The sequence below is a fragment of the Ranitomeya variabilis genome, chromosome 4 (assembly GCF_051348905.1).
Source record: "Ranitomeya variabilis isolate aRanVar5 chromosome 4, aRanVar5.hap1, whole genome shotgun sequence".
Classification (NCBI taxonomy): domain Eukaryota; kingdom Metazoa; phylum Chordata; class Amphibia; order Anura; family Dendrobatidae; genus Ranitomeya; species Ranitomeya variabilis.
The window spans coordinates 589,429,506-589,457,281 of NC_135235.1; the positions used below are offsets into that span (position 1 = coordinate 589,429,506).

Consider the following 27,776-nt stretch of genomic DNA (forward strand, 5'->3'; position numbering starts at 1 on the left):
AAGGCTTCAGCCAATCAGCGTCGAGAGCGGTTTAAAGCGCTTTAAAAGCGGGCTGTTTGAATCCGAGCTGCTGCGAGCGGTTGGTGGAGTTCGAGCTGAGGAGGGAGTGAGGCCTCAGGGGTTGGAGGACGGAGTGCGCCGGGTGAGGAGGAAGGCGCAGCCGCTGCTGTCGTGTGCACTGAGGTGTGTTCTGGCCGGCCTGCTGTGAGAGGTATGTGCCCGTCCGGCAGCGCAGGTTATGGGGGCGGGTGGGCGCAGGGGCTCGCACTCTAGTGCTACTATATGGTCGGGGCTGCGGTGCAGTGATTAACAAAGAACGCGACCACTGGTTATGACACTGTCACATGACCGTTCTGTGAGCCCCCACATAACGATGCCACTAGTCTGTTCAGTGGGTGGCGGGTGCAACTGCTACGCTGGTATTGGGGTGGTCACCCGCAGAGTCCTCCCCCGGGTATGCTGGTATTGGGGTGAGGGGCTACCCGCAGAGTCCTCCCCCGGGTATGCTGGTGTTGGGGTGAGGGGCTACCCGCAGAGTCCTCCCCCGGGTATGCTGGTGTTGGGGTGAGGGGCTACCCGCAGAGTCCTCCCCCGGGTATGCTGGTGTTGGGGTGAGGGGCTACCCGCAGAGTCCTCCCCCGGGTATGCTGGTGTTGGGGTGAGGGGCTACCCGCAGAGTCCTCCCCTGGGTATGTTGGGGTGAGGGGCTACCCGCAGAGTCCTCCCCCGGGTATGCTGGTGTTGGGGTGAGGGGCTACCCGCAGAGTCCTCCCCCGGGTATGCTGGTGTTGGGGTGAGGGGCTACCCGCAGAGTCCTCCCCCGGGTATGTTGGGGTGAGGGGCTACCCGCAGAGTCCTCCCCCGGGTATGTTGGGGTGAGGGGCTACCCGCAGAGTCCTCCCCTGGGTATGTTGGGGTGAGGGGCTACCCGCAGAGTCCTCCCCTGGGTATGTTGGGGTGAGGGGCTACCCGCAGAGTCCTCCCCCGGGTATGTTGGGGTGAGGGGCTACCCGCAGAGTCCTCCCCCGGGTATGTTGGGGTGAGGGGCTACCCGCAGAGTCCTCCCCCGGGTATGTTGGGGTGAGGGGCTACCCGCAGAGTCCTCCCCCGGGTATGTTGGGGTGAGGGGCTACCCGCAGAGTCCTCCCCCGGGTATGTTGGGGTGAGGGGCTACCCGCAGAGTCCTCCCCCGGGTATGTTGGGGTGAGGGGCTACCCGCAGAGTCCTCCCCCGGGTATGTTGGGGTGAGGGGCTACCCGCAGAGTCCTCCCCCGGGTATGTTGGGGTGAGGGGCTACCCGCAGAGTCCTCCCCCGGGTATGTTGGGGTGAGGGGCTACCCGCAGAGTCCTCCCCCGGGTATGTTGGGGTGAGGGGCTACCCGCAGAGTCCTCCCCCGGGTATGTTGGGGTGAGGGGCTACCCGCAGAGTCCTCCCCCGGGTATGTTGGGGTGAGGGGCTACCCGCAGAGTCCTCCCCCGGGTATGTTGGGGTGAGGGGCTACCCGCAGAGTCCTCCCCCGGGTATGTTGGGGTGAGGGGCTACCCGCAGAGTCCTCCCCCGGGTATGTTGGGGTGAGGGGCTACCCGCAGAGTCCTCCCCCGGGTATGTTGGGGTGAGGGGCTACCCGCAGAGTCCTCCCCCGGGTATGTTGGGGTGAGGGGCTACCCGCAGAGTCCTCCCCCGGGTATGTTGGGGTGAGGGGCTACCCGCAGAGTCCTCCCCCGGGTATGTTGGGGTGAGGGGCTACCCGCAGAGTCCTCCCCCGGGTATGTTGGGGTGAGGGGCTACCCGCAGAGTCCTCCCCCGGGTATGTTGGGGTGAGGGGCTACCCGCAGAGTCCTCCCCCGGGTATGTTGGGGTGAGGGGCTACCCGCAGAGTCCTCCCCCGGGTATGTTGGGGTGAGGGGCTACCCGCAGAGTCCTCCCCCGGGTATGTTGGGGTGAGGGGCTACCCGCAGAGTCCTCCCCCGGGTATGTTGGGGTGAGGGGCTACCCGCAGAGTCCTCCCCCGGGTATGTTGGGGTGAGGGGCTACCCGCAGAGTCCTCCCCCGGGTATGTTGGGGTGAGGGGCTACCCGCAGAGTCCTCCCCCGGGTATGTTGGGGTGAGGGGCTACCCGCAGAGTCCTCCCCCGGGTATGTTGGGGTGAGGGGCTACCCGCAGAGTCCTCCCCCGGGTATGTTGGGGTGAGGGGCTACCCGCAGAGTCCTCCCCCGGGTATGTTGGGGTGAGGGGCTACCCGCAGAGTCCTCCCCCGGGTATGTTGGGGTGAGGGGCTACCCGCAGAGTCCTCCCCCGGGTATGTTGGGGTGAGGGGCTACCCGCAGAGTCCTCCCCCGGGTATGTTGGGGTGAGGGGCTACCCGCAGAGTCCTCCCCCGGGTATGTTGGGGTGAGGGGCTACCCGCAGAGTCCTCCCCCGGGTATGTTGGGGTGAGGGGCTACCCGCAGAGTCCTCCCCCGGGTATGTTGGGGTGAGGGGCTACCCGCAGAGTCCTCCCCCGGGTATGTTGGGGTGAGGGGCTACCCGCAGAGTCCTCCCCCGGGTATGTTGGGGTGAGGGGCTACCCGCAGAGTCCTCCCCCGGGTATGTTGGGGTGAGGGGCTACCCGCAGAGTCCTCCCCCGGGTATGTTGGGGTGAGGGGCTACCCGCAGAGTCCTCCCCCGGGTATGTTGGGGTGAGGGGCTACCCGCAGAGTCCTCCCCCGGGTATGTTGGGGTGAGGGGCTACCCGCAGAGTCCTCCCCCGGGTATGTTGGGGTGAGGGGCTACCCGCAGAGTCCTCCCCCGGGTATGTTGGGGTGAGGGGCTACCCGCAGAGTCCTCCCCCGGGTATGTTGGGGTGAGGGGCTACCCGCAGAGTCCTCCCCCGGGTATGTTGGGGTGAGGGGCTACCCGCAGAGTCCTCCCCCGGGTATGTTGGGGTGAGGGGCTACCCGCAGAGTCCTCCCCCGGGTATGTTGGGGTGAGGGGCTACCCGCAGAGTCCTCCCCCGGGTATGTTGGGGTGAGGGGCTACCCGCAGAGTCCTCCCCCGGGTATGTTGGGGTGAGGGGCTACCCGCAGAGTCCTCCCCCGGGTATGTTGGGGTGAGGGGCTACCCGCAGAGTCCTCCCCCGGGTATGTTGGGGTGAGGGGCTACCCGCAGAGTCCTCCCCCGGGTGTGTTGGGGTGAGGGGCTACCCGCAGAGTCCTCCCCCGGGTGTGTTGGGGTGAGGGGCTACCCGCAGAGTCCTCCCCCGGGTGTGTTGGGGTGAGGGGCTACCCGCAGAGTCCTCCCCCGGGTGTGTTGGGGTGAGGGGCTACCCGCAGAGTCCTCCCCCGGGTGTGTTGGGGTGAGGGGCTACCCGCAGAGTCCTCCCCCGGGTGTGTTGGGGTGAGGGGCTACCCGCAGAGTCCTCCCCCGGGTGTGTTGGGGTGAGGGGCTACCCGCAGAGTCCTCCCCCGGGTGTGTTGGGGTGAGGGGCTACCCGCAGAGTCCTCCCCCGGGTGTGTTGGGGTGAGGGGCTACCCGCAGAGTCCTCCCCCGGGTGTGTTGGGGTGAGGGGCTACCCGCAGAGTCCTCCCCCGGGTGTGTTGGGGTGAGGGGCTACCCGCAGAGTCCTCCCCCGGGTGTGTTGGGGTGAGGGGCTACCCGCAGAGTCCTCCCCCCGGGTGTGTTGGGGTGAGGGGCTACCCGCAGAGTCCTCCCCCCGGGTGTGTTGGGGTGAGGGGCTACCCGCAGAGTCCTCCCCCCGGGTGTGTTGGGGTGAGGGGCTACCCGCAGAGTCCTCCCCCCGGGTGTGTTGGGGTGAGGGGCTACCCGCAGAGTCCTCCCCCCGGGTGTGTTGGGGTGAGGGGCTACCCGCAGAGTCCTCCCCCCGGGTGTGTTGGGGTGAGGGGCTACCCGCAGAGTCCTCCCCCCGGGTGTGTTGGGGTGAGGGGCTACCCGCAGAGTCCTCCCCCCGGGTGTGTTGGGGTGAGGGGCTACCCGCAGAGTCCTCCCCCCGGGTGTGTTGGGGTGAGGGGCTACCCGCAGAGTCCTCCCCCCGGGTGTGTTGGGGTGAGGGGCTACCCGCAGAGTCCTCCCCCCGGGTGTGTTGGGGTGAGGGGCTACCCGCAGAGTCCTCCCCCCGGGTGTGTTGGGGTGAGGGGCTACCCGCAGAGTCCTCCCCCCGGGTGTGTTGGGGTGAGGGGCTACCCGCAGAGTCCTCCCCCCGGGTGTGTTGGGGTGAGGGGCTACCCGCAGAGTCCTCCCCCCGGGTGTGTTGGGGTGAGGGGCTACCCGCAGAGTCCTCCCCCCGGGTGTGTTGGGGTGAGGGGCTACCCGCAGAGTCCTCCCCCCGGGTGTGTTGGGGTGAGGGGCTACCCGCAGAGTCCTCCCCCCGGGTGTGTTGGGGTGAGGGGCTACCCGCAGAGTCCTCCCCCCGGGTGTGTTGGGGTGAGGGGCTACCCGCAGAGTCCTCCCCCCGGGTGTGTTGGGGTGAGGGGCTACCCGCAGAGTCCTCCCCCCGGGTGTGTTGGGGTGAGGGGCTACCCGCAGAGTCCTCCCCCCGGGTGTGTTGGGGTGAGGGGCTACCCGCAGAGTCCTCCCCCCGGGTGTGTTGGGGTGAGGGGCTACCCGCAGAGTCCTCCCCCCGGGTGTGTTGGGGTGAGGGGCTACCCGCAGAGTCCTCCCCCCGGGTGTGTTGGGGTGAGGGGCTACCCGCAGAGTCCTCCCCCCGGGTGTGTTGGGGTGAGGGGCTACCCGCAGAGTCCTCCCCCCGGGTGTGTTGGGGTGAGGGGCTACCCGCAGAGTCCTCCCCCCGGGTGTGTTGGGGTGAGGGGCTACCCGCAGAGTCCTCCCCCCGGGTGTGTTGGGGTGAGGGGCTACCCGCAGAGTCCTCCCCCCGGGTATGCTGGTGTTGGGGTGAGGGGCTACCCGCAGAGTCCTCCCCCCCGGGTATGCTGGTGTTGGGGTGAGGGGCTACCCGCAGAGTCCTCCCCCCCGGGTATGCTGGTGTTGGGGTGAGGGGCTACCCGCAGAGTCCTCCCCCCCGGGTATGCTGGTGTTGGGGTGAGGGGCTACCCGCAGAGTCCTCCCCCCCGGGTATGCTGGTGTTGGGGTGAGGGGCTACCCGCAGAGTCCTCCCCCCCGGGTATGCTGGTGTTGGGGTGAGGGGCTACCCGCAGAGTCCTCCCCCCCGGGTATGCTGGTGTTGGGGTGAGGGGCTACCCGCAGAGTCCTCCCCCCCGGGTATGCTGGTGTTGGGGTGAGGGGCTACCCGCAGAGTCCTCCCCCCCGGGTATGCTGGTGTTGGGGTGAGGGGCTACCCGCAGAGTCCTCCCCCCGGGTATGCTGGTGTTGGGGTGAGGGGCTACCCGCAGAGTCCTCCCCCCGGGTATGCTGGGGTGAGGGGCTACCCGCAGAGTCCTCCCCCCGGGTATGCTGGTGTTGGGGTGAGGGGAGGGGCTTCTCGCAGGTTTCCCCCCTGGCTTATCTAGTATTGCGGGTCACCCGCAGGTTTCTCCTTAGGGTACCGTCACACAGTGAAATTTCCATCGCTGCGACGGCACGATTTGTGACGTCGCAGTGTCGTATGAATATCGCTCCAGCGTCGTAGACTGCGGTCACACTTTGCAATCACGGCGCTGGAGCGATGCCGAAGTCCCCGGGTAACCAGGGTAAACATCGGGTTACTAAGCGCAGGGCCGCGCTTAGTAACCCGATGTTTACCCTGGTTACCAGCGTTAACGTAAAAAAAACAAACAGTACATACTCACATTCCGGTGTCTGTCCCCGGCGTTCTGCTTCTCTCCACTGTGTAAGCGCCATAGCCGGAAAGCAGAGCGGTGACGTCACCGCTGTGCTCGCTTTCCGGCCGGCAGGTGCTCACACAGTGCAGAGAAGCTGAGACGCCAGAGGACAGACACCGGAATGTAAGTATGTACTGTTTGTTTTTTTTACGTTTACGCTTGTAACCAGGGTAAACATCGGGTTACTAAGCGCGGCCCTGCGCTTAGTTACCCGATGTTTACCCTGGTTACAAGCGAACACATCGCTGGATCGGTGTCACACACAACAATCCAGCGATGTCAGCGGGTGATCAAGCGACGAAAGAAAGTTCCAAACGATCTGCTACGACGTACGATTCTCAGCAGGATCCCTGATCGCTGCTGCGTGTCAGACACTGCGATATCGTAACGATATCGCTAGAACGTCACGAATCGTACCGTCGTAGCGATGGAAATTTCACTGTGTGACGGTACCCTTAGTCCTTTACCTTACATGTCTTTACTTTTATCCCAAACTCCGTGTACAAAGGACAGTTTCATCTGACTTGCTTGTCTATAGAGCCCTGATTTATACCAGCCCCTCTCACCATGCTCGGCTTGTAATTTGTATCTGAACATCGAGGAAGGGGGCATGGATGCTCGCACAGTAGTGCATTTATTTAAAGGGGTATTCCCATCTCTAAGATCCCATCCCGATATGTAGTGGGTGTAATATTAGCAAATGCCTCCAATTAGGAACATGGTATAGTTTAGGCGTCCATGACTACGACCACTAGCAACTGTCACTATATCAGTGGTTGTAACATGGCTACCTAAGGTTCTGCGCATGAAGAGAAAACTAGTGAATCAGAGAAACTATGCCATGTTTCTAACTGGAGATAATTGCTAATATTACACATACTACATATTGGTATAGGATCTTGGAGATGCCCCTTTTACTAGACCTGCAATTCAAACCGACCACTCTTGTACGTGAAGCATGCCTCGCCATGGTGTCAAAGAAAGCCGGATAAGAAACAATATTTCATATTCCGAACTCTACAAAGACTGGTTAATAATTATTACTCTTGCTGCTTAGTGTTCATTTTTGGCTGAACTCCCACTCTTGATTCTCATCCTTGGACTAAATTGTTTCAGACACTTAAAAGGGTTGTTCCTCTGCAGCCACCCAGGGGAGAAACTTGATTTAAGTTTGTTATAAGATAACAAGCTTCCCCGGTGTAGTGCAATATGTATAGGTATGACCAGCAGTAATTTAACATCTGTCCTGAGACTGCAGGGGTCACAGCATATGTTATCCTGGCAAGGCAGTCTCCTGTCTCCCATCTCGCCAGGGCGCCTTGTGAAGAACCACTGAAGTGGAAACACGTCACACCTTCTGGCTCTTTTGAAGAGATGCCAATTAACAGCCTGATAACATCTATCTATGAGAAATGTTAAACAAAGTTTCAGAGAAAATACACTGCTCAATAAAATAAAGGGAGCACTAAAATCCCACATCCTAGATATCGCTGAATGAAATATTCCAGTTGTAAATCTTTATTCATTACATAGTGGAATGTGTTGAGAACAATAAAACCTAAAAATGATCAGCGTAAATCACAATTAATATTCCATGGAGGTCTGGAGTTGGAATGATGCTCAAAATCAAAGTGGAAAATGAAGTTACAGGCTGATCCAACTTCAGTGGAAATGCCTCAAGACAAGGAAATGATGCTCAGTAGTGTGTGTGGCCTCCATGTGCCTGTATGACCTCCCTACAATGCCTGGGCATGCTCCTGATAAGGCAGCGGATGGTCTGAGGGATCTCCTCCCAGACCAGGACTAAAGCATCCGCCAACCCCTGGACAGTCTGTGCTGTGACGTTGGTGGATGATGCGAGACATGATGTTCCAGATGTGTTCAATCGAATTCAGGTCTGGGGAACGGGTGGGCCAGTCCATAGCCTCAATGCCTTCATCTTGCAGGAACTGCTGACGTACCTCAACCACATGAGGTCTGGCATTGTCCTGCATTTGGAGGGACCCAGGGCCAACCGCACCAGCATATGGTCTCACAAGGGGTCTGAGGATCTCACCTCTGTACCTAATGGCAGTCAGGCTACCTCTGTCGAGCACATGGAGTGCTGTGTGGCCTTCTAAAGAAATGCCACCCCACATCATTACTGACCCACTGCCAAATCGGTCATGCTGAAGGATGTTGCAGGCAGCAGATTGCTCTCCACGGCGTCTCCAGACTGTCACATGTGCTCAGTGTGAACCTGTTTCATCTGTGAAGAGCACAGGGTGCCAGTGGCCAATTTGCCAATCCTGGTTTTCCGTGGCAAATGCCAAGTGTCCTGCACAGTGTTGGGCTGTGAGCACAACCCCGATCTGTGGACATCGGGCACTCAGTGCTTCCTCTGTTCCTCCTTGCACAAAGGCTGAGGTAGTTGCCCTCTTACTCTCCCCCCCCCCCCCCCCCCCTCCACTTCACTTCTCCTGGTGTACTGGCCTGTCTCCTGGTAGCGCCTCTGGACACTTCCCTGACAGACACAGCAAACCTTGCCACAGCTCGCATTGATGTGCCATCCTGAATGAGCTGCACTACCTGAGCCACTTGTGTGGGTTGTAGAGTGTCTCATGCTACCACGAGTGTGAAAGCACAACCAACATTGAAAAATGACCAAAACACCAGCCAGAAAGCATTGGTACTGAGATTTAGTCTGTGGTCCCCACCTGCAGAACCACTCCTTTATTGAGTGTCTTGATTGCCAATAACTTCCATCTGTCTATTCCATTTGCACAACAGCATGTGAAATTGATTGTCAGTGTTGCTTCCTAAGTGGACAGCTTGATTTCACAGAAGTTTGATTTACTTGGAGTTATATTCTGTTTAAGTGTTCCCTTTATTTTTTTTGAGCAGTGTGTATTCATTGGTGGAGTGGCCATGGTTCAGTCAAACCAGCAGTTACAATAACATGAGGCTAGTCTAGAAATTTCACCTCCAAGGTGACTCTATAAATTAGGCCTAAACACAAAGAAGGATGTTCACATGTGGGGGCAGCCTGGAAAGCTGATGTGAGCCATTCCATATTTCCCCCCTCCCTCAGGGGCAGGATACCATAATGCAAAGTTCGATATTTCTGTAAGTTTATCACTGTTTTTACATATTTGTATGTCACTTTTTTATTCCCATATTTTTATACCACTTTTATTGTAAGCACTGTACCTTTTCTATTACAGCTTAAAACTTTATCAAGTCTGAACCTTGCATGCTATAAAAGAATCCATAGCTTTAAAGTGTGTGATCCTTATGATTGGCCAGCAGCACTCATCGCCCGTGTGTGGCCTGTGTCGGTGTGATTTGTGCTCCCATTACAGCATAGGACAGAGGTTGAATGCTGGACTGAATGAGTGGAGATAGGGTTGCGCCTGCAAAGTTAATCTAAGTCACACGCTGAGAAATGGGTATGTGACACCTGGGTCTACCAGTGAATCTCCAACATTGCTCCTTTATTCTGGCAAAGGCCGAGGCTCTGAAAGTGGAGGTCCTGGCTACACTGGCATCACAGGAGCTAGTGGCAGACACTCTCTGGTGGTGCCGGGAATGTTATCACAGCAAGGTTTGTTTTATAACGAACTCTGCCCAGGGGAGAAACTTAACTAAAAAAAGGAACAAACCTCTTAACCCCTCTTATCTTATTACAGGACGCTATGGAGCAGCGCTCAGCCAAGGAGAACCGCCATGGAGTTTCTGGCTATAATGTGAAGGTAGGAGGAGATACTAGGTGGAAGGATGAGTGGTTAAGAACTATGCAGATTTACCGCATCTAATGAGTTTATTGGTGAGAATATACACCAGAGACTAGTGTCTCCGCTACAGCAATTGACATGCTGCAGCTCATAAAACCGCACTGTGGGTGAGTTTACACTATAAGGCCTGTCCCACACGTCCAGATAATTCCGGTACCGGAGTTATCCGTGTGTCCGTCAGCTCACGTAGGCCATCCGTTTGGCACACGTGCGGCAGCCGTGTGCCGCCTGGGTACCACACGGACCGTGCAGGAGACAGCGATAGAGATAAGCGCTGTCCCCTGCATCTGGTGCTGAAGCCGCCATTCATATCTTCTCTCCAGCAGCGTTCGCTGGAGAGAAGATATGAAAAATCCTTTTTTTTTTTTTTTCGTGTTTAAAATAAAGATCCCTGTCCCCACCCCCTGTGCGCCCGCCCGCTGTTAATAAAATACTCACCTGGCTCCCTCGAAGCGTCCTCTCCGCGCCACAGCTTCTCCTGTATGAGCGGTCACGTGGTGCTGCCTATTAGTCACGAATATGCGGCTCCACCCCTATGGGAGGTGGAGCCGCATATTCATGACTGTAATGGGCAGCACCACGTGACCACTCATACTGGAGAAGCTGCGGTGCAGAGGATGCTTCGAGGGAGCCGGGTGAGTATTTTATTAACAGCGGGCGGGCGCACAGGGGGTGGGACAGGGATCTTTATTTTAAACACGAAAAAAAAGGATTTTTCATATCTTCTCTCCAGCAAATGCTGCTGGAGAGAAGATATGAATGGCGTTTTCAGCACCACGTTGGGGGGACAGCGCTTACTGTAGCATTGTCTCCTGCACGGAACATGGACTGCACACGGACAGCATCCATGTGCGGTACGTGTTTACACGGACCCATTGACTTTAATGGGTCCATGCGCTCCCACGAACACTGACATGTCTCCGTGTTTTTCAAACGGACACACGGTCCGAAAACACGCTGACATCTGCAGAGACACATTGATTTTAATGTGTCTACGTGAGTCAGTGTCTCCGGTACGTGAGAAATCTGACACCTCACGTACCGGAATCACTGACGTGTGAAACTGGCCTAACTAAGCACAGTGGGCAGGGGATGTCTATAAATCTCATTGACTGAGCTTGAGATGTAGAATGCAGTGTTTCGGACACAATGAAAATGCACTGCATCCAAAACGCTACTATTCCTGATCATTCACACCCAGCCTAAAGGTAACCTGTACAAAAAAAGCTGCTATTCTATTAATCTGCAGATTTTTCCACCTTATGTAGCTCGGAATCTTGCCTAATAGTGCGGTAATAATCTTTATCTCCTCCCTATGACTTTTTGGGGGGAGGGGGGGTGGTTGCTAGACCTTAGACCTGGCTGTGTTGGCTGGAAACAAGGAGCAGGGTTTACCTTTGTTTGTGTATGAAAGGTGGGTCCTTATCCCTCTCCAAACCGTTCAGAGCTTTCTGGGTTAAAGAATGGGACAGGTGGGCGTTTAACTTTTTTTTTTATCCATCACCCCCCAAAATGGAAGGTGAGCTAAGCCCACCGGCATCAGGGGCTTATCTACAACATTCTATAATGCTGTAAATAAGCCCCCGATGTATCCTGAAAGATGAGAAAAAGAGGTTAGATTATACTCACCCAGGGGCGGTCCCGCTGCGGTGGGTGTCGCAGTTCGGTCCGGGGCCTCCCATCTTCTTATGATGACGTCCTCTTCTTGTCTTCACGCTTTGGCTTCGGCGCAGGCGTACTTTGTCTGTCCTGTTGAGGGCAGAGCAAAGTACTGCAGTGCGCAGGAGCCGCAGCCTGAAGATGACATCATCGTAAGAAGATGGGAGGCCCCAGACCGTGACACCCACCGCAGTGGGACCGCCCCTGGGTGAGTGTAATCTAACCTCTTTTTCTCATCTTTCAGGATACATCGGGGGCTTATTTACAGAATGCTGTAGATAAGCCCCTGATGCCGTTGGGCTTAGCTCACCTTCCATTTTGGGGGTGACAGGTTCCCTTTAAAGGGGGAGGTGGGCTTTACAATAGACATTCTGTGTGACAACACGTGCCCACTAGGGTTGTCAGGTGGTGAACAGCACTGATTAATTATGTGCAGACAATATTAACTGTTTTTCACTTTGTGCCAGTGAAGGAAAAATCAGTGGTCTTAGCATCTTCTGTTGGACCCTGCCCTGCTCCCATCAGGAAGTTGAGTGACTTAAAGGGAACCTGTCAGCAGGATTGTGCACAGTAACCTACAGTGTCAGGTCGGTGCAGTTATACTGAATAAAATAATACCTGGTTGATGAAATCCATCTTGTGGTTGTTGTTTAATATTTTCGGTTTTGAGTTAATGATATGCTTGGGCTGCCTGTGGGGGTCCTCATGTGGTGCTCTGATTAGGTATTGATAGTTTGCATTATCACTGATCTCTCACCAGGGTGGAGTGATTTAAATCACGCAGATTTAAATCATGATTTAAATCACGATTTAAATCAAAAGATTTTTTTCTATTTAAATCGGATCGATTTAAATCATGATTTTATTCATGATTTAAATCACTGATTTAAATCAAAAGGGTTTTTTTAATATAAATCACGATTAAAATGAGAAGTGAGAGCAGTGCGCATGTGCGCCCATAGTTACACGGACGAAACTAGGGGCAACGATCTAACGCCAGGGTGAGGGGGAGACCCCAAAGTAAGTAAAAATCTTTTTTGTTTTACTATATGGCAATAGGTAGGTGTTTAAAAGCAGCATGTCTTAATTGTATAAACTATTAATAGCCTCCACATTTTGTTCATACTGCCCCTTTAATTCCACACTTCTAGCTTGGTTTCACTTTTGGTTTAGTTTCTTTTTCCATTCAGTTGACATGCCCAAACTTGTTGGATAGTCAGCATCCTACAGAAACCTCTGGAAGAGCATGGCATTGTGAATGTTACACATATACAGCCTTTATTCTACTGAGTTAAACAACTCAGCTTTATCTCATGATGGAAGAACCTTTGGATGGTAAAATATTTTCCTCAAAAAGCAGTTTATTGAAAAAAATCCGATTTAAATAAAAAAAATCCGATTTAAATAAAAAAAATCCGATTTTTTTGATTTTTTTTAAAAAAACATTGATTTTTATCCACCCTGTCTCTCACTGACCTGCCCCCTAGTTTACATAATAAATATACTAAAGTGTGTATTTGAGAAGTCACTTCACCAAAATGACAGTGCCTGTGCACAATCACTTATCAGTTGGTGCCTATTATATTGCTGTGCTTGGGGGGAAAAAAAAATCACCATCAAAATAGCACCATCAGCTGTGCCTGAGCATTGGGGTGGAGACACACTGCCGTATTTCTCGTGCGAGCATCGCACTGGCCAGCACCTCTCCTGACCTGAGCAAGACCGTGTGATGGATTACTATGCAGCTGTAAAGCTCAGGTCAGGAGAGCCGACAGCCAGTACGAGGTTCACGATGCCATTCTCGCACGAGAAATATGGCAGTCTCTCTGCCCTTGGCATCTATGGCATTCCGATAGATGCTACTGCACAAGTGCCTCCGCGGGCTCCTTGTTGCTGCAGCCAAAAAATGTACACAACAAAATTGTGCCAGAGGTGGCGCATACACAGTAGCATCCATTGCATTCTGACAGAGGCTACTGTGGAAGTGCCTCCTTGTTGCTGCAGCCAAAAGGCACCTTTTTGTTGTAGTGTTAATTTGTTTTTTTTTTTTTTTTTTTGGCTGCAGCGACAAGGAGGCACTTCCACAGTAGCCTCTGTCAGAATGCAATGGATGCTAATTTTAAAGGTGGTTTTTCTTTTCAGCACAGCAATATAATAGGCAGCAACTGATAAGTGGTAGTGTGCAGGCACCGTCATTTTGATGAAATGACATAAATTTTTTTTTTTCTCTAGTCACCTTCCACGACGGCATATGGAGGTTGTCTCTTTGCCCTAATGGGGAACAGGAAACACAAGAGAGGTTAAAAGCACCTCCCACCTCCCATTCACCAGTGTCTTTCCTGTTCCCCATGGGACAGGGAGAGGTTCCATATGCTGTAGTGGCCGGTGGCTACAGTCATTTTTCAGGTCTTACCTGTATTTCAGCCGGGCAGCTGGGGTCGCCTTGTGCCTCTCCATGGGCTGCTCCCGTCGTCCTGCTTGCCAGGTACCTCGGGACCCTTCCCGGCCTTCCTGCGCCCCCGTGAGGGTAAAGCAGGCCGGGATCCCCAGCCGGGATCCTCTCCGTAGCTTCCCGGCTTCCTCCCTCCATGCTGCCTGGTCGGCATTCCGGAAGTGACATCGGCGGCGCGCGCGTCACTTCCGGTTTTCATATCACCCTGAAGCTGGCTCTTCCGGGTTCCGGCGGTGTCGGTGCAATGGCGTCCCACACGTGGATCCTGGAGGAGGAGGAGGGGAAATTCTACCGCTGGGACAGGTGCTAGGAGAGTTACTCCATAAAAGCCTGCTGAACCACCACTGAGGTAAGACTATAATCTCTTCAGTATGGACGGTTCTTTATGCCCTGCAACTGCAGAGCCCAGCACTGCCCCTGCTACTGTGAGTATGCAGGGTATGGATCCGGGAGGTAGTTTTATCTTAGGGGTAGCTCCTCATTCTTCTCTCCCTCTCTGTTTCAGGGAGAAAAATCTGCCCCTAGAGCTACTATTAGGAAGAAGTGTCCGGTCTGTTCTGCAAAACTCCCTCATACCTGGGATAAAAAACTCTGCCAGCCATGCACTGACAGGATAGTTAAAGCAGAGCAACCATCTCTTCTAGATGAGATACGCTCTCTTGTTAAACAGGAGGTACAATCTTCCTTAGCAGCCTTCACTCCTTCACCTCCACCTCCGCCGCCACATTCCCCAGCTAAGAAGAGGAAGATTCAGGTCATAGAATCGGATTTGGATTCTGACCACTCTTTTTCTTCATCTGCTGGCTGGGAAGATCCAGCATCCCCCTAGGGCTGAGGTCAGGAAATACCTCTTCTCTTCGGATTATATTGAGGACCTGGTGTCTGCTGTTCGTAACACCATGGGGCTTGAAGAGGAACCTGTACCACAGTCCATACAGGATCATATGTTTGGTGGGCTTAAATCGGAGAAAAAGGCAGGGTTCCCTGTTCATGCAAATGTGCTTAATATGATTGAGCAAGAGTGGGATCTCCCTGAGAAGCGCCTTAATATGTCTTCCGAGATGAAACAGATTTCCTCTAGAAGGCGACCTTGTTAAACTTGACATTCCCAAGGTGGATGTGCAGGTGGCCAGAGTCGCCAAAAGAACAGCACTCCCCTTTGAGGATGCGTCGCAGTTAAAAGACCCTATGGACAGGAAGATTGAGAGTCTCCTGAAGAAATCCTGGGAGTCGTCTTCTTCTGTTCTCAAGGCTAATATTGCCTCTACATGTGTTGCGAGGACCCTTTCCTGCTGGCTGGAGAAATTAGAATCACACATTTCTCAGGGTACCTCCAGAAGTGAGATGTTGGATTCCCTCCCTATCTTACATAAGGCTACTGGGTTTCTGGCGGATGCTTCTCTGGAATCCGTTAGAATTGCTGCCAGATCTTTAGTGCTCTCTAACTCTGCCAGAAGAGCCCTCTGGCTTAAATTATGGAGTGGTGACGTCACATCTAAGGCCAAGTTATGTGCCATCCCTTTTAAGGGAGACTATGTGTTTGGTCCAGCTTTAGACGACATTCTGGATAAAGCGACCGACAAGAAAAAGGCGCTCCCGGAGCAAAAACAACCAAGAAAACGGTTTTTTCGTACCCCACTGTCTCAACCTTCTCAGCCGAGGGGTAAAGGCAAGACCGGCAGGTGGAGCTATGCTAAAGGCAGAGGGAAAAATATCTTCATCCCGCAACAGCAGCAGCAACAACAGTCATTTCAGCAAGATAAACAATGACTCCGACCCAGTGGGGGGAAGACTCTCAAATTATGTGGATCAGTGGGAAAACATCACCAGCTCCCACTGGGTCCTCAATGTTATCAAGGAGGGCCTATTGATAGTTATCTTCTCCCCCCCCTCAGGGTCTAAAGATTACCACCCCCTCAATGAGGGATCACAAACTGCTAACATTGGGTCTCAGAGACCTTTTAAGATCAAATGTGATCTCTCCAGTTCCACAATCAGAATGGGGTCAGGGACACTACTCCCGCTTATTCATGGTACCAAAGCCATCAGGGGAAGTACGTATCATCATAAATCTAAAAGGTCTGAATCAACATGTAAAATATCGAAGATTCAAGATGGAGTCTGTAAAATCAGCCATTCCTTTAATACATCAGCACGCCTTTATGGTGACAATCGACCTGAAAGATGCGTATTTTCATATCCCTATTCACCCGAGACATACAAAATATCTCAGATTTGCGATTCAAGGGAATCATCAGGTGGAGCACTATCAGTTCGGAGTCCTTCCCTTCGGCATCTCATCAGCTCCGAGAGTGTTCTCCAAAGTGATGGCGGAAGTCGTGTCATTTATTCGGAGACAAGGGGTTTGTATAGTGCCTTATCTGGACGATCTGCTGATAGTGGCTCCCACCAAAATGACCCTGGTATCTCATGTATCAACCACATTAGAGATATTGAAATCTCTGGGTTGGATACCGAACATAAAGAAATCCCAGCTTCAACCCTCAAGAACCAGAAGGTTTTTGGGAGTAATTCTGGACTCGGAAAAGCAGATGTCCTTCCTTCCAGAAGATCACAGACTACCATTAGTAGTAAAGGTCAAGAAATACAGGGAGATGAGATCTCCCACACTCCGGGAAGGAATGTCACTGTTAGGCTCGATGACGGCCTGTATTCAGTCGGTGGCTTGGGCTCAAGCCCACTCAAGAATTCTCCAGACTCATTTGCTAAGCAATTGGGATGGTCATCCTGGCTCTTTAAACAAGAGGATTCACACTCCAGGTCGAGTGAAAGCATCCCTAACGTGGTGGATGAAGTCCGAAAACCTTCGCAGGGGTGTGAGTTGGATTCAATTCCCGTTAACCACGATCAAAACAGATGCCAGCAAGAGAGGCTGGGGAGCCATGATAAATCATGTGCCTTATCAGGGTCTTTGGGACCCGTCAATCAGAGAGAGATCGTCAAACTTCCGAGAACTCAAGGCTGTGGAAGAAGCTCTCCTTGCAATAAATCATCAACTCTCTGGACAACATGTCCAGATATACTCGGACAACATGACCACGGTGGCTCACATCAGACATCAGGGCAGTACAAGATTCACCAGTCTAAAAAATATCTCTGCCCGAATCTTTGCCTGGGCCGAGAAACACCTACTGTCCCTGACGGCAACTCACCTAAAAGGTACTGCCAATTTTCAGGCAGATTATTTGAGCCGACAGGATATTCACCCAGGCGAATGGAGTCTGGATCGGCAAACTTTCAACTTACTGGTAAACAGATGGGGTCTCCCGGAGGTCGACCTCTTTGCTTCCCACCAGAACGCGAAAGTAGAAATATTTTTTTCCCTGGATACAAGAGGAAATCCCAGAGCAATAGACGCCTTGGTTCAAGATTGGCAATTTCATCTGGCATATGCTTTTCCGCCCATTCCGATTCGTGCTACGGAAGATTCGGATAGAAAAGACTCCAACTATTTTGGTTGCTGCATTTTGGCCCAAGAGAAGTTGGTTCAACCTGATTATTCAACTTCAGGTGGACGGACCGATAATGTTACCGATGAAGACCAATCTCCTTTCCCAGGGCCCAGTTCTTCACTCGGATACTCAGAGGTGGAATTTAGCGGCGTGGTTTCTGAAGCCAATGTACTAAGAGCGAAAGGGCTATCAAACCCATTTATAGCTACTCTACAAAAATCCAGAAAACCGGTAACAAATGCTATTTATAATATCTGGAAAAAATTTTCATCTTTTTGTCTGCCTAACCCTCCAGACCCTCTTAGGCCAGATATATCTAAGATATTGGACTTTTTACAAAGAGGCCTAGAAATTGCTCTGAAACCCAGTACTCTGAAGGTCCAGGTCTCTGCGCTTAGCTCCATCTTTGATCAAGATCTAGCAGGACATCGCTGGATTAAAAGGTTCATGACCTCAGCAAACAGAATGAACCCTAGGAAGCAAGTTATAGTTCCTCCATGGGATCTTAATATTGTGCTTCAAGGCCTTACAGGTCCACCGTTCGAGCCTTTGTCTACCTGTTCCCCACAGAATCTCGCCTACAAGACTATTTTCTTGGTAGCTATAACTTCAGCTAGAAGAGTGGGTGAATTACAGGCCTTATCAATAAGAGAACCTTATCTTCTGGTTAGAGAGGATTCAATAGTACTCCGTCTTGATCCTTCTTTCCTCCCAAAAGTGGTCTCTGAATTTCATCGTTCTCAAGAGATAGTGTTACCAACTTTTTGCAGTAATCCTGCAAACTCTGAGGAAAGAAAATTTAATACTCTTGATGTTAGACGTATCCTGCTACATTATTTGGATCAAACCAGTGCTCTTAGAGTTGATCACAACCTTTTTGTCCACTCTTCAGGACAAAATAAGGGGAAGAAGGTAGCCAAGAGTACCATCGCTACTTGGATTAAAAAAGCCATAACAGAAGCTTACCTTGCTCCAAAATAAACTACCTCCAGTAGGAATCAAGGCCCATTCAACTAGATCTACGTCGGTCTCCTGGGCAGAGAGAGCAGGCGCAACTCCAGAGCAGATCTGCAGGGCAGCTACGTGGTCGTCACTCCATACCTTCTCCAAGCATTATAGGTTGGATGTATTATCCAACAGAGATTTAGTCTTCGGCCGCAAGGTTCTTCAGGCCGTTGTCCCTCCCTAGTGCCAATTAGTTGGTATTCCTCCATATGCCGTCGTGGAAGGTGACTAGAGAAAATAGAATTATTCTTACCGTTAATTCGGTTTCTAGGAACCTTCCACGACGGCACTAATTTCCCACCCTCTATATTTCCTGGATTAATTCTGGGACTCAGAAGGTAACCGGTGCTATGGTTTCACTTATAAGTCACTGGTGAATGGGAGGTGGGAGGTGCTTTTAACCTCTCTTGTGTTTCCTGTTCCCCATTAGGGCAAAGAGACAACCTCCATATGCCGTCGTGGAAGGTTCCTAGAAACCGAATTAACGGTAAGAATAATTCTATTTTTTTTTTTTCCTCTCCACTTAAGTATATTATATAAACTAGGGGTCAGTGACCAATCAGCAGTCTGCATTATGAATACCTAATCAGAGCAGCACCTGATGACATCTCCTACCCCCCCCCCCATGCCCATAGGCTGCCCCACAGCACGAGCAAATCATTAACTCAATCTGACAATAAGGATTAAAAAAAAGCACAACTGGTTTCAGGCATCCTTTTTAATCAGTATAACTGCATTGACCTGACACTGTAGGTTACTATGCACAGTCCTGCCGACAGGTTCCCTTTAAGGGTTTATGAAAGTCTCAGACTGTAAGAATAAGTACACCCCTCACTCCCTGCTCTGAGGAGACTGTCAGATATATATGGGCTGTGCACTGATTCTCATTTCAAATAGTAGAGCGAGGGTCTCCGCTCTCCTCACCCCCCCCAGGAAAATCCTAATGTTTCAAAAATTGGATTCCTTCATGGCATCTTCTGTAATGATCATGTTGGAGATTCTTTGGCCTGTTTCCATCCTGAAATGGCTGCTATTGACCTACAACAATCCATAACGTGCTTAATCGAGCAAATGTGATACATGGCCAGAGCCCGCAGTTAGTGCATCAACTGCCTCCACACCTTAAAAGACATGTCCTCTTACTGTCTTTATTGCTGTTGTCTCCCACTTCCAGCTTCCATCTCCATCTGTGTATGTGTAATGCATGGATGCCAGTGGTCTTCATTTGTGCAACGCTCTGTTAACATGCCCTGTGAGGAGGCTTGTGTCAGAGCCTTCAATCTACTGCTTCCTACAGTGTTAAGCCCAGTTGGTCACTATTTTCAACCACTTTTGGGATGCCAGAATTGGTGTCATGACAACCTTCTTCTAACTTAAGTTTTGCATGTTGTTTGTCTTTAGAGCTTGACATCTATGGCCGACGGCCCAAAACGTATTCCAGTTACCCAGCAACATGCCCCCCAGATGAAGCAAGCTGGAAATGGTACTGGCCCCCAGAGGGTCCTCTGCTCTTCCAACCTGCCGCAGAGGGTCCTCACTCAGAAGCCAGTTTTAACCAATCAGAAGCAGACGGTACAACCAACAAAGCCAACTGCTCCAGTGCAGCATCCATGCAAACCCCAGGCGGTGAATGAGAGCAAGGAGCCGGCCCAGAGCAATAACTTGGCAGGTAAGGGATCTCCTACTAGATGTCTGCTGCATTCACAACAATTTGTGGCAAAGGGACTGTCTGCACAGAATGGCTGTTCAAACCCAGTTTGCCACTAAATTTCCTGCACCGCCTTCCATATCTGTGCTTTTGTCCTACTCACTGTATGTGAAATAAACTCTCTGCAAATGTTCATCAAGAGTGTGCAGTGATTCATTACTACCTGTTTATGGGGATTTCCATCCCACTTCAGACACAGGAGTTCCCGCACAGAGTGCACAACATTGTTTCTTCTTCAAACCAAAGTATAGGTGCTTGGTGCATCATTTTGGGGAACCTTTTTATATGCTCCTTTCACCTGCTTGGTTTCAATTTATCTATACCCTTCTTGACTATGAAGCTGGATCTGTCAAAGGGGGAGATGGAGGAAGGTGTATGTAAATGATTGGCCCCACAATAAAGCAACGAGCAGTGGGACTTCACCAATCATTCTGCTGACTGGTCCTTTAGTATATGGGTTAGTACTCTGCTGTAGATGACATCATTGTATGATTGAGGGGTTAGCCCAATGTGCTGTAAGTATTTTCTACAGAGGATTGAAGAGAAACTCATCAAGTCACACCCAAGAATCAATAAGTGGCTGCTGTGAACACTAGGCTTCATGACTGTCATGTTTTGTGCTTTCCCAGCACCAGTTATAGACAAGAAGGCTATTGCCGATCAGAACAAGGCCACAGTCGTTCCCAAGGAAGAGGGTAAAAAGTGAGTATATAAGTTTATTTCAATATGAATGGTTCCACTAATGTTGGAATGTTCTGGGGATATTACGAATAAGATTTGCAATGTGTAAGGGCATTAAATAAACACTTCTCCGCACTTTATTTGGGTGACTGCAAGGGGTTAATCAATTTTGCACTCCTTCCACTCTGCTGTAGACTGAGCATAAATGTCACCCCAGATACACCACATGCTACCCTCAAATAGGGCAATGAGTCTCCAAAAGACACTGTTCAACAGTCAGCCTGAGGATTAAAAGGGAACCTGTCAGCTGATGCATGCTGCCCAGACTATGGGCACTGGCTGTATGATCACAGCCATGTGTGTTAGTCTCTGAAACGTTGCGGGATTTCACAGAAACAAGCTATCGGGGACTGAGCTGCACTATTGACTAGTTGTACAGGCCACTCTCGGCGGGCAGGGAGAAGCCTCCAGGGCGTAAATGATCTCGTTAAGGGCAGTGTTTGCAGTTCTTAGAAAATGCATTGATGTGGGCACGATGCATGCGGTGTATCTGGGTCCTGCTGAACCTGAAACTTGGCTGAGATTGCAAACTGAATGTGAGGGAGTCTGAAAAGATATGAAGAGTGCGGGCTTCAACTTGGGCCTTATACAGACCTATTGGTCTGCCAAAAGAAAAATGTATAAAATGGACATGTGAAAAGCCTCAGTAACTCGGATCAAATCGGACAAGACACATTGCTGTCAGTTATACAGGACTCAGCTTCTGTAGACTCTCATTATTTTCAGAAGACTGACTGCCACACTTCCAGGAGTATTCCCGTGGTTTACAGTCTACCTTGTTCCTGCAGGAAGCAGTGGTGTCTTGAAGACTTTGAGATTGGCCGTCCTTTAGGGAAAGGAAAGTTTGGCAATGTGTACTTGGCCCGTGAGAAGCAGAGTAAATTCATCCTGGCGCTGAAGGTTCTGTTCAAGTCCCAGCTGGAGAAGGCAGGGGTAGAACACCAGCTGCGCCGAGAGGTGGAAATCCAGTCTCACTTGAGGTGAGTGCGTGGTCTGCTGCAGATGCCCTGAGTGAGGTGGGTTTTATTACAAATAACCAGTCACTCAATGGTCTAGTTTAGTATTTGGTCAGTACTTTAAATCTGTATCTGTAAGCCAAAGTCAGGAGTGCCACAATCAGTGGACAAGTATAATAGAAACACGTCACCACTTCTGCATTGATCACCTACTCTTGGGTTTGGCTTACAAATGCGGAGGTCAAATGCTGAACATGGCCCAGTCTGCCGTTTGTACTCCTGTTACTTGGAAGTCAGACTCCTCCATAGGAGAAACATCAAAATGGAGCAGAACCTGTCTGCTGACATCTGGGATCCTAAATTTCTTTACCACCTCCCAATGATGGCTGTGTTGCCTGTGTTCAAGTTGTTTCTCATGACCATACTCAAAACTACACTGAATATAGAGTAAACTTGTGGTCATGAGACCCATGTATAAAAAAGCCACTTGATCAAACTTCCATTTAGCCTGTCCAATAATGCCATTTAGCTACAGATATGGGGGGTTAATAGTTCAGCAGCTGGTCTCTTCAAAATGCTAAGTGACACTTGAAAGAAAACTGCCTCTATTCCTCCCTGGAGCTGCTGGCTAGTCATATTGGCATGCTGGTACAGCTGTTGATCACTCCCAGCACTGAGCGGAGGCTGTAGGTGCGCACTGGCACTTTGACAGATGGCTCTGCAGAGTGCCAGTGCTTAGTCACCACTCAGTGCTGGGAGTGATCACTGAAGGCTGGCTTCTCCTGGGAGGAATAGTTAAATTTGACCACACTTCTAGTTCAGCAGCCAGGCACCTTCTCAATGTTGTTGACCTACAGATTAACCCTATATCTGCAGGTTAATAATTGGCAGACCTGACTAGACTTTCTCAAGAATATTAAAGTGAAGCTGTCAGGTTAGATATAAGGTCATCTGAGCTGACAGGTTGCCGTTTAGTTTTCATACTTTTTAATATTATTGGTATTTGAACTCTTACATTTGTTTCAGGCATCCCAACATTCTTCGACTTTATGGCTATTTTCATGATACCACCAGAGTCTACCTCATCTTGGATTATGCCCCCCGTGGGGAGCTCTACAGGGAACTCCAGAGGTGCACACGATTCGATGAGCAGAGATCGGCTACTGTGAGTAGTGTAATCTGATTAGTGGGGTCACTGGTTATCATGGCCATACAGGCATGAAAGGAAATGCCTCCAAATAGAACCTCATGGTTATGTTCACAAGACCTGTATTCATCTGTGACACTAATGTATCAGGTTTTCCAAAGCATTCCATAGAAAGTGACTTTTTAAAGAGTTGACAGATGTTTGCACAATTATCTTTTTCTGCTAAGATAACTGTTTGCTGCTGGAGCCGTTTCATATGGCTGATTACTTGACATGTGAACTCTGCCTCAAAATGAGTGCCCATAACCAAGGAAAGCAAAGTCTATAGGCAGGAAGTCGGGAGAAGCAAACTGCATTGTATTGGGATCTCATGGGCTCAAACTCCTGCTGTTGGTCGGCAGCATGAAGATTGATCTTCTGTGAACTGCGCCAAACCTGCTTTGTTGTGTTTATATTCCATACCAGTCACTAATAATGGAATTTTCTGCAGTCATGCAAACTACACTGATCTGTAGACTAGCAGAGCTTTCTGACTAGTAGTGTCCACAGCGCAGCTGCAATGTGAACGCAGCCTGACGGATGTAATTCCTGTAAGGCTAGGTTCAGATTGCGTTAGAGCAATCCATTTAGCGCTAAGTGCTAGCGGATTGCGCTAACGCAATGTCTTTTAAGGGGTCGCGTTAAACGTCCCCGCTAGCGCAGATCCCCGAACTGCGAGAGCGGGGAACGGACCGCGGACGCTGCAAGCAGCGTCCGAGGCACGCTACATAAGACCGGCACATCGCTAGCGCGTGCCAAAAATGACACGCGCTAGCAATGCGCTTTAACATTGCGGGCAATGGGAGCGCTAACGGATCATATGCTGCACACAAATGCTAATGTGAACCCGGCCTTGGAGGCTGATTTGAACTGTAGTAAGTGTATTACCCCCATGTGCTTCTGCTTCTGTCCCCCATGCTCAAGACAGGAAAGGGGGCTTGTAACAAGTGTGTGTGTGTGTGTGTGTGTGGGGGGGGTGGCTCCTAAGTCTATCTGTATAGTTACCAATGTTATCTAAGTGCATGTTAGTGTAAAGTTAATTAAGTGCACGAACAAGGCAGGTGAAACAGGAGGATGAGAGCAGCTAGATAAGTTAAAGGAGTAATTATAAAATGTGTAACTTTGCAAAGATTGATTAAAAATGTATCCTTCCTTTCCCTGACTAATACACCACTTGGTATCTTGATGCTGACATAGGAGGCCCCCCACAAACACACACTTTTTGGAAATGGATGACATGGGTGTACAGCTATTGCACTCTTCCACCCACTCCAGTGCCACTTGCTATGTGGCTCTTCTGCTGTCTCACTTTTACTGTGGTCTATAAACCTTTTTAGATAGTATGGGTTATTATTGAGAGACAACTATCATGCAGTGTTGATCCTGACTGTCTGCAAATGTGGTGACCAGAGTAGTGCCCCCTTCCCATCTCCTGAGTGAGGATGCAGATGTGGCAGCAGAAGCTGAGACTGCTCTGTGCCAGTCTGATCCTAGTTCTTATTGAGCACACACAATTAGTCTTGTTACTGTCTGGTCCTTCATATTGTACAGAAAATATATTCACTAGTCCTACTGCAGGTTTGGGGGTTTAACTGCAAGAAACATAAGCCCAAACAGATGTTAAATGATCTCCAAGAAGCCTCAATCACTGACATGTATTCTCTTTGCAGTACGTCACTGAGCTCGCAGATGCCCTTCTGTATTGTCACTCAAAGAAAGTCATCCACCGAGACATCAAGCCTGAGAATCTCCTCCTTGGGTCTAATGGGGAGCTGAAGATTGCAGACTTTGGCTGGTCAGTGCATGCCCCATCTTCAAGGTGAGTGCCATGCTCCAGGGCAGGAATGGCGTTCCTACAGCTCCAGAGAAGGCAGTCTGTACCCCTAGCCATTGTATTGGCATATGGTTCCACAACTGTAAACCCCAGACCCTGAAGATGATGGATCCAATGGCCTAATCTCAACTCTTTTATGGCTTTACAGCTTGCATGGAGCGACTGCTGTTTGTACAAAGTAAATCAGTCCTTGCAGCATTGCACGTCAGGAACTGGGACTAAGCATTCCGATCCGTTACTCGTACATATTCTATAATGGTCCTTTATGCCTCAAATCCAAAACAAAGCCACTCTTCTATGCAGCTTGACATGAGATTTGCTTTGTCATAGTGATATTGATATAGGGAGTTAGTAATAGACACGGGACAGCTGGGCAGCTAGCGATAAGTACCCAACATGCCAAGCTCATAACTTCATCCTTTGTAGACTTCTTCTACCAGCTCTTGCAAGTGAGGTCTTCTCCCCCCCCCCCCCAGTTCTGTCCTCGGAGCTTGTCCTGATATTGCCTGTGCTGAGGCAGAACTTGTTGTGCCCACCATAACGGAGCAGCATTTCTCTGCATACAGGGGTCATGCTGATCTTGCCAATATAAAATATTCAGCAAGCGCTTGATGGCTTCCTCATGTCAGGAAAGGAAATTAATGTGCATCTAATAAGGGATGCGGGCTTCACTTAAAAGGCCTTGAGTTGAGTGTAACGGTGGGATGTGAATCTATCCACTGTGTCATCGTGACCAATCCAGTGGGTCGCAGTACCGTCTGAGCTGGCGTCAGTCTGACTCAGAAAATACTCCAGAACTGGTGATTGCTGTCCGATGCCTTTGCTTATAGTAATGGGGGTTTATCAGCGCAGAAGAGTGAAGTGCTTGAATTCATATCCTTGCAATGTAACATCCAGCACCTGAGGCTTGTTAAAGACCCATTATACAAAGAATGCATAAAAGGTATTGACTCCATATGTATTGTATATGGTATTCCAATACTTGGTCCTTGTCCTATGTTAAAGCCCTAGGGGCACTTATCTTGGCATGTTTCCTGTGTAAGGCCTCATTCACACCAGTATATTTGATCAGTATTTGTATGCCAAAACCAGGAGCATCTCAAACATCACAAACGAGTGTCCCTTTTTAATCCTAGTTTTTCTTTAAGTTCCACTCTTGATTATTGGCATACACTGATGCAAAATAGTTAGGAGTGATTGAGGCCTTAAACAGCTAAAAGCCACCAATGAACACTATGTAATAGATCTGTACTGGATCACTCAGTGCACATGGGCTGCCATATTTCTCTGCAGCAAAAGCTGTGCTTGCACTACTGAGAACTATTCCATTTCTGCGCAAAAGATCACTTCACCCAATTAATGAGTTTTGTTCATTCATCAAATGATTGGCAGAGTGAAAAATCCAGCGCTGCACTCGCTGTTCTGCTGGTGTACTCACTGTGCATACATTACCTATCTTTCTTTTCATGCTATACTACACTCTGCAGCACAGGAAGGGCCTATATAGCTCTTGTATGGATTAAGCTGTTAACATTGGAACATAATGTGCGGTGTCCTGGGATATATCTGAAACCAAGGTCCTTTCCCCTCCCCTCTGGGCTGTTGAGACTACAGGAAATATGTCAGCACTCAAACCATGGTAACAATGCTGTGCTGTGGCGTGTGACCGACACCATCAGTGGCCTTCACCCCAAGCTTGGTCTAGTCTTTGTGCCTTGTTTTCGCACTTCCTGAATCACATGCAGTATTAGGTTTTGTACCTAGAGACACCATATATTTCAGGAGGACCACATTGTGCGGGACCTTGGACTACCTGCCCCCTGAGATGATTGAGGGTCGGATGCACGATGAGAAGGTTGACCTGTGGAGTCTCGGTGTCCTCTGCTACGAGTTCCTAGTTGGGAAGCCCCCTTTTGAAGCTGAGACTCACCAGGAAACTTACCGTAGAATTTCAAAGGTAAAGTCAATCGTTCCTGTGACCCACTGGTCACTGTAAGGGCAGAACTTCCTTTGTTTATGGACCTGTGGCTTACCCTGGCTGTGCCAACATGGTACCTATACATGGTTTCATGAAAGTAGCTTGGTCCTACCAACTGCAGGGGGCAAGTAGCTGCGTGGTGCCCAGATGATGCTTGTGTATAGTTAGTGACTCCTCACTCTTCTTTGCAGGTGGAGTACCAGTACCCTCCGTATGTGTTAGAGGGTGCCAGAGACCTCATCTCTAAACTGCTGAAGCACAACCCCAATCACAGGCTGCTTCTGAGGGATGTCCTTAAACACCCCTGGATTGTACAGAACTCCAGTAAGCACCCCCAGATGACAGAATGCCCCCCAGGCCTGTCGCAGTGAGACCAGGCTGCGATCTTACAGCTTGTATTCCAGTAATCTGTGGTGGTTTCTATTGCTGCCCTGTGTGGCCTGCAGGGGATCTGTCAGAGCGGTGAGTGCCCTTGCTGTGAATACACTGAATGTTTGAGGACCCTGTGGATGAGATCTGCCTGCTCCTGGGAGGATGACCAGTGCAATATTGATCTACGAATGCCATGATGTATTTATTGAGGCTGCAGGCGCAGTCTTCACCAGCTGCTTGAATATGTGAATGGGTCGTCCAGATCTACTACGTGTAAATACCTACTGGGATTTTTTTTTTTTTTCTTTTTGTTCCTTTTAAGTGTTTGTCTCTTTCTATGTTTTGAAGGCAAATTTTACATATTTCAATAAAAAGTCTAACTTTTGGGTGTTAATTACTATATGCAGAGGCTGAAGTCTCAACATTAAAGAAATGTCTGTCCTCTCCCCGGGACATATGACCTATTAATATTGGCATACCGGTAATGGTGTAACATTTCTAGTCCTATCTGTATGCCTCATTAACTGTCTTGTTGCTGAGAAATGTTAGTCTCGGTATGTTAATGATGTCTTCCAGGTTCTGGGGCATGAGGTGTCTAGGAGAAATTCCTACCTCCTTACAATACTGCCCATGCACATCAGTTATGGCCCTAGAATCCTGCGTGCTGCACTCTCTCAGAAATGTATTCCTTATCCTCAAGAAGAAAATGTTCAGCTTTACCGAATCCGTGAAAAGTTTTTTTTTGATTCACAAACTTAAACATGGAGGATACAAACTTCAGTACAAACCATATGGGTAAAAATCTCAATGCGTTTCTGGAGACTAAGCTCCCTTAATCATGACCAAGTTTGTATCCTCCATGTC

General features: G+C 50.5%; 1 protein-coding gene across 2 annotated transcripts; it reads left to right on the forward strand.

Annotated features, from left to right (window-relative positions):
- The first annotated feature begins 45 nt into the window (after nt 1-45).
- AURKA (aurora kinase A) lies at nt 46-27,296 on the forward strand. 2 transcript variants are annotated; one of them, XM_077253161.1, is made up of 9 exons: nt 46-211; nt 9,444-9,506; nt 19,539-19,806; nt 20,475-20,547; nt 21,375-21,566; nt 22,569-22,707; nt 24,399-24,547; nt 26,345-26,519; nt 26,732-27,296. In XM_077253161.1, exons 2-9 carry the CDS (start codon nt 9,450-9,452, stop codon nt 26,909-26,911), a joined length of 1,233 nt encoding a protein of 410 aa, XP_077109276.1. In that variant the 5' UTR covers nt 46-211; nt 9,444-9,449; the 3' UTR covers nt 26,912-27,296. The 2 variants fall into 2 exon arrangements, with proteins under 2 accessions (XP_077109276.1, XP_077109277.1); XM_077253162.1 differs by having other exon boundaries at nt 46-183.
- The last annotated feature ends 480 nt before the right edge of the window (nt 27,297-27,776 follow it).

What these genes read in the sequence shown, in the direction of transcription:
- AURKA (XM_077253161.1), top strand. Translation starts at nt 9,450, where the DNA reads ATGGAGCAGCGCTCAGCCAAGGAGAACCGCCATGGAGTTTCTGGCTAT. An exon ending in CCCAAGGAAGAGGGTAAAAA is followed by an intron (nt 20,548 to 21,374) that starts GTGAGTATATAA and finishes TTGTTCCTGCAG; the next exon opens with GAAGCAGTGGTGTCTTGAAG. An exon ending in CTTACCGTAGAATTTCAAAG is followed by an intron (nt 26,520 to 26,731) that starts GTAAAGTCAATC and finishes TCTTCTTTGCAG; the next exon opens with GTGGAGTACCAGTACCCTCC.